Raw genomic sequence first — 11,673 nt, 5'->3', positions numbered from 1 at the left:
GTGTGTGTGTGTGTGTGTGTGTGTGTGTGTGTGTGTGTGTGTGTGTGTGTGTGTGTGTGTGTGTGTGTGTGTGTGTGTGTGTGTGTGTGTGTGTGTGTGTGTGTGTTATTGATTTGCTTTTGTTGAGTATATTTTATATTCATTTGACAACATGGTTGTATACCTTCACCCATTTCCAAAAGCCCTTTTTAATAATTTATATCAGGATTTTTCACCAAAAAAAATTACTGTACAAAGAAAATATGAAGTGCATATTGTTTCTAGAGGTTTTGTTCCTACTTTCATAGGAGTTTCATTAATTTTTTAAGCTGTTTCTTTACTCTCTATCTATCTATCTATCTATCTATCTATCTATCTATCTATCTATCTATCTATCTATCTATCTATCTATCTATCTATCTATCTATATACCTATCTATCTATCTATCTATCTATCTATCCATCTATCCATCTATCTATCTATCTATCTATCTATCTATCTATCTATCTATCTATCTATAGATCTATCTATCTATCTATCTATCTATCTATCTATCTATCTATCTATCTATCTATCTATCTATCTATCTATCTATCTATCTATCTATCTATCTATCTATCTATCTATCTATCTATCTATCTATCTATCTATGCCAAAGGGAGGGGGTCCAGTGGGTGTTGGGCGCACAAAACTGGCAGTCAGAAGTCTCTTTCTCCACATTGGGCACACACACACACACACACACACACACATACACACACACACACACAGGCCCTTCCTCACATGTCTCCAGACCAGTCTATCAAATCACGCAGCATGTGAAGCCTCTGCGATCCACCAGCTTGGAAAACTTTCTCCCTGGATACTTAATTACGCGACTTTAAATGAGCATCTCTTCCGGATAATATTTTGACTTGTTTTGGTTTTTTTCTCACACATTGGCTCAGAGGGCTTTCTGTGGACTGACATGGTGCAATGCTCCGCAGGACAGCACCGCGTGTATGTTGGTTGTGGATCCTGCTCTCCAGTGTGTTAGTGTGGAGAGTTCACTGCGCCAGTGCGCAGAGCTGTCATGAGGTAAAAACCGCTTTCCAGCTGCGCCAAGTCGGTTCATTAAGATGGGTTCCGGAGACCGCGGCAACAGGTTCGTTATACTGCAGTGTTACTGTGGGAAGCGGTATCTAATACAACACGTATATTCTCCACATTAACCAAATGGCTTTTTTATTGTTATTATTTTGTTTACTTAGCCTACCAATGAAAAAACTACAGCCAACTGAACGGCTAATTTCCAACTACATTTGAACCGTGAAACAATTACGAAACGCAAAAACAACACCTGAAAAGTTAACGAACAACTATAAACATAAACCTACACTCTAAAAAATGCTGGGTTAAAAACAAGCCAAGTTGGGTTGAAAATGGACAAACCCAGCAATTGGGTTGTTTTAAGCAAACGTTTAACCCATACTGCTGGGTTAAAACAACCATTTGCTGGGTTTGTCCATTTTCAACACAACTTGGGTTTTTAACGCAGCCTTTTTTAGTGTAATTAATATTAAATATAAATTTCTAACATTTAAAACACGTGTAACAGCTTGACCCAACTGACCTTTTTTGAATAAAATGCACGTGACTTAAACTTTCAGTTAAAATATGCTCTACTTTATAATTTTCTTTTAGCCTGATCGTTTTTCCCTTTTTTGGCCTTTTAATCGCCTTTTCCACCTTAATTTAAATAGTCCTGTCATGTGACAAAGTTTTTAAAAGTGTATTCATATTTTTATTACGAGGTCATCGTAATAATTATTAGAAAAATATTGTTTAAATGAGTTCTAGACTGCCAGACAGTGATGTATGAAGTAATTGATTACACACAATTATTATTTTTTTTACATAGGCCTATTTTATTAGTGTTATTGAAATGTTTATCTACAGGCTAGTACTATGTCAACTGTATTGTGAAGTGTGCCTTAAAAAAGTCGTCTAACAAATATGTCATTTTGATGACGGAGCATAAATCAGAAACGTCAGTGGTGTTGACAAAATTAACAGGAGTGTAGGATAGACTGTCAAATGTTTTTCATGTTCCACATTTCGTGTTAAATCGAAAACGCATTCCTGAATAGAAGTCATCTCAAAAATGTTTGGGAGTTCCTATGAAATTGTAAGCTGCGCATATTCAGTTTGTCTCAAATTCTTGTTTATGGAAAGGATACGTTTGAAAAGTATGACCATTACAAAACAAAGTTTTATTCTTAGTACATATGTTTCGAGGCATTGCTCCATGTGTATTGAGAGCAGAGGAGGTGAGAGAGGTCAGCAGAATGCTGGTGATCACAGTCAGCTGTTCTAATGCGTGGCTTATGGGGTCCCATTGGTGTAAAATTGGTCACATAGGATAGGGCAGGGTGACTGACAGAGCAGATATCGTCTGTCTTGATCACATGTTCTCTCTTTTACATGCACCTTCTTGCTGTACAACCATACTGTATGCGTGTTATTTCGGTCCCATAGGATATTTAAATGTTTTAAAGAATCGATTATAGTAGCTGTAATTTTTTTGTTCTTTTACCCCCGGTTTCATAGACATAGCTTGGGCCTAGTCTCAGATTAAAATACATGTTTGAGTGGTTTCAACTGAAAGCAATTTACACTGACATATCTTAAAATATGTTAAGATATATAAATATTATTAAATATATAAATATTTCATAGGAAATCCCAAACATTTTTGAGATGACTTCTATTCATATCTTAAAATATGTCAGTACTATTGTTTTTTTTTATATATATATATCTGACTAAAGGCATCTGTATAAAAGCTACATAAACTAATTAAACTAAGGCCTAATCCTGGCCTAATAATATAAACCCTGTCTGTGAAACCAGGCCATGCTTACTTAATTTTTAGGTCACTTTTTCCAGAACTTATCAATTTAGGTTCACCCAGATTTTTACTTTCTGTAGTAAAGTAAAATGTGGGAAGTAGTACTCTCAACTTTTTTTTCTAACATCGTAAATCTGATTTAAAAAACTTATTTTTTGGTATTTACAGTATGTGTACAATTTATTTTAAATATATCACACACACTATATAAAATCCACACCAAATCCACTTGCTGATTTGATCTTCAAAAGAATTTACAAAATGCAAAACAATACCTGAAACGTCAAAAATACACTGTAAAAAATGGTTGTTTCAACTTAAAAAAGTAAGTACGGAGCCCTGCACATGACATGAAAGATTTTTTTTTTTTATCCTGCAGAAGATTTAGTATTTAGTTCCCTCGGTTTGCTAAATCATACAGAAGATTAACTATTTAGTTGCCTCGATTTGCTAAATCGTATAGAAAATTTACTATTTAGTTCCCTTGATTTGTTAAATCCTTTGGAAGATTTAATATTTAGTTCCCTCGATTTGCTAAATCGTATAGAAGATTTAGTATTTAGTTCCCTCGGTTTGCTAAATCATACAGAAGATTAACTATTTAGTTGCCTCGATTTGCTAAATTGTATAGAAGATTTACTATTTAGTTCCCTTGATTTGCTAAATCGTATAGATTAACTATTTAGTTCCCTCGATTTGCTAAATCGTACAGAAGATTGACTATTTAGTTCCCTCGATTTGCTAAATCGTACAGAAGATTGACTATTTAGTTCCCTCGATTTGCTAAAATCGTATAGAAGATTTACTATTTAGTTCCTGCTAAATCGTATAGAAGATTACCTATTTAGTTCCCTTGATTTTCTAAATCAAGGAGCAGAAGATTGACTATTTAGTTCCCTCGATTTGCTAAATCGTATAGAAGATTTACTATTTAATTCCCTTGATTTGCTAAATCGTATAGAAGATTAACTATTTAGTTCCCTCGATTTGCTAAATCGTATAGAAGATTTACTATTTAGTGCCCTCGATTTGCTAAATCGTATAGGAGATTTACTATTTAGTTCCCTCGATTTGCTAAATCGTATAGAAGATTTACTATTTCATTCCCTTGATTTGCTAAATCGTATAGATTTACTATTTAGTTCCTTCGATTTGCTAAATCGTATAGAAGATTTACTATTTCATTCCCTTGATTTGCTAAATCGTATAGATTTACTATTTAGTTCCTGCTAAATTGTACAGAAGATTAGCTATTTAGTTCCCTCGATTTGCTAAATCGTATAGAAGATTTACTATTTAATTCCCTCGATTTGCTAAATCGTATAAAAGATTTACTATTTAGTTTCCTCGATTTGCTAAATCGTATAGAAGATTTACTATTTCATTCCCTTGATTTGCTAAATCGTATAGATTTACTATTTAGTTCCCTCGATTTGCTAAATCGTATAGAAGATTTACTATTTAATTCCCTCGATTTGCTAAATCGTATAGAAGATTTACTATTTAATTCCCTCGATTTGCTAAATCGTATAGAAGATTTACTATTTAGTTCCCTCGATTTGCTAAATCGTACAGAAGATTTACTAATTTGTTCCCTTGATTTGCTAAATCGTACAGAAGATTTACTATTTAGTTTCCTCGATTTGCTAAATCGTATAGAAGATTTACTATTTCATTCCCTTGATTTGCTAAATCGTATAGATTTACTATTTAGTTCCCTCGATTTGCTAAATCGTATAGATTTACTATTTAGTTCCCTCGATTTGCTAAATCGTATAGAAGATTTACTATTTAATTCCCTCGATTTGCTAAATCGTATAGAAGATTTACTATTTAGTTCCCTCGATTTGCTAAATCGTATAGAAGATTTACTATTTAATTCCCTCGATTTGCTAAATCGTATAAAAGATTTACTATTTAGTTTCCTCGATTTGCTAAATCGTATAGAAGATTTACTATTTCATTCCCTTGATTTGCTAAATCGTATAGATTTACTATTTAGTTCCCTCGATTTGCTAAATCGTATAGAAGATTTACTATTTAATTCCCTCGATTTGCTAAATCGTATAGAAGATTTACTATTTAATTCCCTCGATTTGCTAAATCGTATAGAAGATTTACTATTTAGTTCCCTCGATTTGCTAAATCGTACAGAAGATTTACTAATTTGTTCCCTTGATTTGCTAAATCGTACAGAAGATTTAGTATTTAGTTCCCTCGATTTGCTAAATTTTACAGATTATTTACTATTTCATTCCCTTGATTTGCTAAATCATGCAGACTATTTACTATTTCGTTTGCTCGATTTATAAATCCAGGAAACAAATGAGTAAATCGTGCACACGATTTAGACTACAATTTTTAAGTGTTCTAAATTTAAGTTTAGTCAACTCAAATATCCAATTTGTCACCGTACAACTTCACATTTCAAGTTGACTAAGCTTAAAATTTCAAGGCAGCGTGAATAATTACTTTTTTAAGTTATATATTTATATATATATTATATATTTTTTAAGTTTTAAGTTATACGCATAAATACTATAATCAGAACTTTATTCCAAGGCGTGATATAGTTTGGAGAGGTTACATTTTTTATTTTATTTTTTAATTTGTGAAACTGCCCCTAACTGAATCACATTCTTTGATTAATCCTCCACAGATGCAGATCTTCTCATCTGCAAACACCAGGGTCCCACATGCTGCACCCGCAAGATGGAGGAACGCTACTACGCCGCCGCCCAGAGAGACACACTCCATAACATTCTCTCCTATAGCTTCGAACTCAAATATCTCATCCTGGGCCATGCCTCTACTTTCCAGGGTATGTATTCGATTATTAGGTGACGCCTTTTGTCAAATAAATACTAGGTCATGTGCTTTTTGCATTTGCAGCAGGAGGAAGAGGTCATGGGATCAAGTCCCTGCCACAGCAGGTGGTTCACACGTTCACTACATGCTGTCGCTTTGTACGCATATATGGGAGAAACTGCAGGGTGGTGTTTAACATCTCATACTGTGCGTCGTATTCTGTGACTTTCCGAGGTTACTTGGAGATTTGCTTTTTGTCTGCTGTTTTTCACGCTCCCAGAATGATCCTTTATCTGCCTGAGGTCTCCTGTGAAGCGGTACATGTGTTTCTTAGAGGTTGACAGGTACTTTAGGATTAGGACAAGGCCTTTCAGAATCAGTGTTTGAATAAAACGTACAAAAAGAACAGAAAGATGTTTCACACACACACACTTAGCTCCATGCATATCATTATCTACCATATGACATTATAAACCATGTTAGCTTCAGATTTACAACGCCCAACCAAATATTTAAGTTCATCCAATTTGTCCACCCAAACTTGCACAAAAACCCTTTCAGGTTCATAGGAAAAGGAAAAGGGCACAGTCGCTGTCCTCTCTGTATTTGCTGCCAGCCGAGTGAATATTTAACGAGTTTAAAGCAAACGAAAAGAGAAATGTTGAAATTCTTGGCGTATCCGTGGCGATCCGTCTCACTGCACTTCAATGTATTGCTCTATAATGAGAGCTTTTGAAAAGATCAGTTGTCCTTTTCTGCTACTTTTCGCATGGTTGTAGCTGGTGTCCTGTTTAAAAGAAAGAAGGTCTGTAAAGTGTTTTTCATTCCCACGTGAAAGAGGATTTTTAATGTAGATCGCTTTTTGTCTATATGCCTGCGTGTTTAAGGGGGAAAGTAATAATTCAAGGACAAACCTTATGGACTCTCTTGGGAATGTGTCTGTTCGAGAGTTAGTTTACCCAAAACTTGCAGAATGTCAAGGACTGTCCAAAATGACACCAATATTAAGACGTGAGAACCAAAATTTTTGATATTGTTGACGTCAAACCTGCCTTAAAACATAGGGAGGATGAACTGTTAAAATTTTGAGAGTGTGCACATTTTTGGGTGAACTATTTCTTTGAAGTCGCCTCTGCCCTTTGTACCGGAGTAATTCCATTGTTAAGCAAATCCAACGTATGCCACTCGCATACTAGCTATCCAACAATCCTCTCCAAGCCTAAAAGGCACTAAAAATACTGTGTGCTACCTTCTCTTGATCTAAATTCAGACCTGTACAGCGAGTGAAGTTATTCTGACACTGATCTTTTTAAAAGGAGGACCCATATCGAATCCAACAGGCACTGAGTTAATAGAGCTATCGGGAGTACAGTCATTCAAGTTGACCCTTCTATCCATCTTCTCAGAGCATTCTGCTGTCCCAGAGGTTAGAGGTCAGTTGTGGTGATTCCCGGGGCGCCCTCGGTGACCCATGCAATCTGCGTGACTTCCCCCCACATGCCTCCGTGGCCAGTAACCATATGAGAAGAACCCCATTACACGGTCCAGGCATAATCCCCTGCCATGTCACCTGATACTGAGGTGTTTGGATATAGTTGCCAAGATACACCCTAGTCTGAATTTGTATGCATAATTTCTTGCAAAAGCTCAAAGGCTTGTTATAGAAAGTTTCATATGGGTGTCTTTTAGTATCATTGGCCAAACAGGTGTTCTTTTGTTCCTCCACCAATAAAGAGCAATCATAACTTTCGGCTTGTTGTTAGCATGCTAGTCATTCTCACAGAAATAAGACTGTGAGAGGTGGAATGCTTTGGTTGTTATGAATGAGATGACACTAAAGCAAACTGCACTTTGAAGGGTTCTACCAGCTGTCGATTTAAGTACCCGTCTGTCACATGTCATACAAAAGTTAATATGCCATTGTAAATAATGTGCCCGGTACAAATGACTATGATCCTCTACTTCCATTCGCAACCCGTAGGCAAAGTGAGGTATAAGATGTCGCCCTGACTGCTAAAATTGGTAATAAGCTAGTCGCATGTGTCACATATCTCCAAACTAACCTTCAGCCCAATAGCGCCAGTCCAAAAGATCCATGGATTAAGTGTTGTCAGCTCCCATTAGTCCAATGGAAAGAGAGATTAGATGCATAAGAAAGAGTTGTAAGCAATGTGAGACAAGGCAGAGGTGTACCGTGACGACTAGTATGTTTGACCCTCTCGTAAATGTCAAACAAAATTACCGCAATTGTTAGTCCTCTCAAGTTACGAATGTATACACTCTCAGAAAAAAGGTACAGTGGAGATACAATTTTGTTCCTTGAAGAACAAAACGTATAACTGTACCTTTGAAGGTACACAATTAGTCCTTAGGGTACAATTATACCATTGTTTTCCTCTACTTAGAGCAGGGCAAGTTCGGTCCTAGAGACCTGCTGTCCTGCCGAGTTTGACTCCAACCCTAAAAGACATCTATAGAAGCTCTTATTGAGAATTAACAGAGGTTTAGATGTTGATGTTTTATTGAAAATATTTGGTCACCATTGTGGTGATCGGTGTTTCCTTTAGTTAGGCAGCTTGATTCTTAGATTTTTATGCCAGTTTGTGGTTTTTGTTATAGTGTTAACAAAACACAAAATCTGTTCAAATCAAAAGAAGCCATAAACAAAAATTGTCATGAAGAAAAATGATTGACTGAACTCATCACTGACTAAAAATATCAATAAATAATATTCACCAACAATACTTTCTTGCCACAGATCAGGCATTCTGAATTTTGATTTTTAAATACATTTTAGGGAGAAAAAAGTTTGGACGCACACAGATATCAAGAATCAGCATATGAATCTCAACAATGGTGACATACTTAATGCTGAAATGCATGCTGGGAGCCATGAGTTTTATACTGTGGTGGCTTAGTAGGGTTGGAGCTAAACTCTCCAGGACATCAGCTCTCTAGGACCGAACTTGCCTACCCCTGACTTAGAGGTACAAAAATGAACCCTTAAGGGTACCACCCCAGAGACGGACACTTGTACCTTTAAAAGGTACAATTTTGTACTCTTTTTTTTTTTTTGTAGTGTATGTGTCTAGGTTGACTATGAAGCACTTGTTCAATCTCAAATTTCTCTTTTATTTCTTCTTCCCACAGATACCTTCCATTCCCTACTCTCCTTCACCCTAAACAATACCTACTCGCTCTTTGACAGCACCTACGAGACAATTTCTCAAGACGCAAGACCTTTGGTGTTTACCCTCTTCTCTGACCTTGATCTCTACCTCCGTGGCGATGCCAATGTCTCCGTGGAACTCTCTGTCCACAGTTTCTATGACAAACTCTTCCCACTGGTATACCAACACCTGGTCAATCCTGGCTTGGGCTCACCCGTTTCTACCTGGTCCTCTGAAGGAAGCGAGTGCCTACGTGCCACACGGCATGACGTCAACCCCTTTGGCCGTCACCCACATGCGATTGCTCAGGAGCTGTCTAGGGCACTAGTGGCTGGCCGTGCCCTCAGTCGGGCACTGGCGATGGGTGCCGAGGTTCTGAATGTCACAGAGTCGGTGGGGATGACAAGGCTGTGTGGACGTGCACTGGTGGGGATGTTGTTCTGTCCGCACTGCCGCGGACTGACCCTGATCCGGCCATGCGGAGGCCTGTGTCTCAATGTGATGCGAGGTTGCCTGGCAGGCCTGTCTGAGCTGGATGGGCCCTGGCGACGCTATGTTGCATTGCTGGAGGGGCTGAGTGGGGCACTAGCAGGGGGATACGAATTGGAACTGGCACTTCTACGCATCCGGGAAAGAATTAATGATTCCATCCTTAACGCGCAACTGCATGGGCCACATCTCAGCGCTGTGGTGAGTCATGCTACTCTCTGATTCATAGAACACACTTATTTTTATTCCACAAACGAGCTACACCATATGCTGGACTAATCAGGCCTTGCGTGCATGAACTTGCAGCAGCTTGTTCGCTGATTGGTGCATATCAAATGTCTCGGCCAATCATAGGCTGAACAGTTGCAAGTTTTGCACATGCTAATCTGCTAGGCCTGTATTTGCATGTGCTCAAGTCTTATAAATGAGCTTTTAGCCTATGAAGCCCTCTGATTATTATATCTGCAAGGGATGTATTATTAGCTCAATGATTAGGAGCATGATTATGTGGTAATATGACACGTTCTGTAAAAAATGTGTTGGTCATGACAGTGTGACTATGGCTGTCTGTAAGTGAATACCCAGCCGCCCACCCTGAGGCTATTCATACCATCAACGCCCGAGTCTGTGTGCATGGCATAGGACGGCCGTCTGCCGGTCTCTCTCACTTGACTATTTCACTGGAATTGTGGCTGAGGGGCCGCAGGGGTCAAGGGTTTCGTGACAGCTCGGCTTTGCACTTATCCTATCCTGGTGATGACAGCTCTCTATGGGTAGGTCAAGTTTGAGACCGCATTCCCACAAATCTGTCTCAAAGAGCATAGACTTGCCAGTCAGAATGGGAGATATTAATACTTAAGTCCCCAACCGCAGCCCCCATAAACTCCCAACACCAAGCTTACCACTTTACAATGGAGGCTGCTTGTGGGAGTTCGACCCCCCCTTAACACTCCATCATTAGATCAAGTGTTGCTCACTCACGGATGCCACGAGGCTGGGATGACTTTAGGTTCACGTTACCTGGTTTGGACTCGTTTCTTAAGGGTTGGACAACAGAGCGCTTGAAAAGTTGTTGGATGCAACCCTAAGACTTTGAAGTTATGACTTGGCCAAAAACAGACTCTACATCGGTGGTTCTGTTTTAGCACCCAGAGTTTACATTGGACATAAAGTGACAGTTTTGACACTTAGCTCATGCTCTTAGCAGCCACTAATTCATCTTTGTAAGTGAAGCCTTATTTGAAGTAGTGCTTTTGCTCTTTTTAACCTAACTTGCATAGTTGTTGTTCATGGTTTCCGAGGAAGAGGGAATGTCACGCTACTTGTCCATGTTGGTGTCTTGCTAATTTGGCTAAAAGTTATGGATGAATTAGCTAAAAATGCTAACTTGATAAGCCTATTTTTATCGTAACTCTGCATGATTATATAGTTAGTTGTATTTTATTATTTATTCATTCACAATAGAATGCTTTTCTATATACCACCCCTTTTAAGAATGCAATCCAATTCATACCTGTGTTGTATTACAAATTGCATTCAGTCACATTTGAGAACACAACAATGTGCTGAGCTTGCATAAGTAGGAGCACTTGTGCTACATATTAGCATAGAGTTTTTTTGGGGGGTGTATTAGATGTGAATAACTGAAGAATAACTTGTGATAACTTAATTGTTTATAAGATGTCTATATGTGGCGCCCAGCATTGACATGGAGGACTATGGTGCCTCTCCAGTCCCTCACGCTGCATGTGGTCTGGCGCTATCTTGGTGCTGCTTGAGTTGTTTGGGTGTTGTCTGGTCCCAATCAGCCTGATGTCCTGCATGCAAATTCACCTCTGGACAAAGACGGCTCCCGTGAACCGGCCGGCCCCTTCCCAAAATGCAATGCAGCTAGCGAGAGGCCAGAGCAGGGGGAATGAGAAAGTTCGGCTAATCCTTAGATAAATAAAGCGCTGTAGAAGATATACAAATACAAACAAGTTTACACACGTTCACATAGACCACTTTTTCAGTCCGCAATCTGTTTTATAATTTCGGGAATATACCGGAAACATTTCAACTTACGGCAAAACAAAACTCTTTTTTGATGTCTGTCTTATTTTGATGCATTTTTTAATTTAACAATGGTGAGATACTGAGTAAAATAAAATGCACATTAATGTTAATGCATTATAATTCAGTATCCAGTACAGTTATACACTGAAACCTTGAGCTTATTGTGCAAGATTGTTCCAATTAAAATATTGTAGTGTTATTGTACCATTTATTAGTGGCCACAAGATGGAGTAATCTCTTTGAATTGGTGTGAGTCCATTCAAACAGGCTTCACCATGATT

The 11,673-nt window shown here is 38.1% G+C and overlaps 1 protein-coding gene across 1 annotated transcript in view; it reads left to right on the top strand.

Moving 5' to 3' along the window:
• Positions 1-696: 696 nt before the first annotated feature.
• The window catches only part of gpc5b (glypican 5b), a 53,727-nt gene continuing 42,750 nt past the window's right edge, over positions 697-11,673 (top strand). The window contains exons 1-3 of the mRNA XM_079808671.1: positions 697-1,124; positions 5,530-5,691; positions 8,829-9,538. Coding sequence (XP_079664797.1) covers positions 956-1,124; positions 5,530-5,691; positions 8,829-9,538 — 1,041 coding nt within the window. The 5' untranslated portion in view covers positions 697-955. The remainder of the gene's footprint in view (positions 1,125-5,529; positions 5,692-8,828; positions 9,539-11,673) is intronic.

This window comes from Gobio gobio (assembly GCF_949357685.1).
Source record: "Gobio gobio genome assembly, chromosome: 24".
Taxonomy (NCBI): Eukaryota; Metazoa; Chordata; class Actinopteri; order Cypriniformes; family Gobionidae; genus Gobio; species Gobio gobio.
The sequence above is the reverse complement of the archived record's forward strand: the minus strand, read 5'-3'. Positions and strand labels throughout refer to the sequence as shown.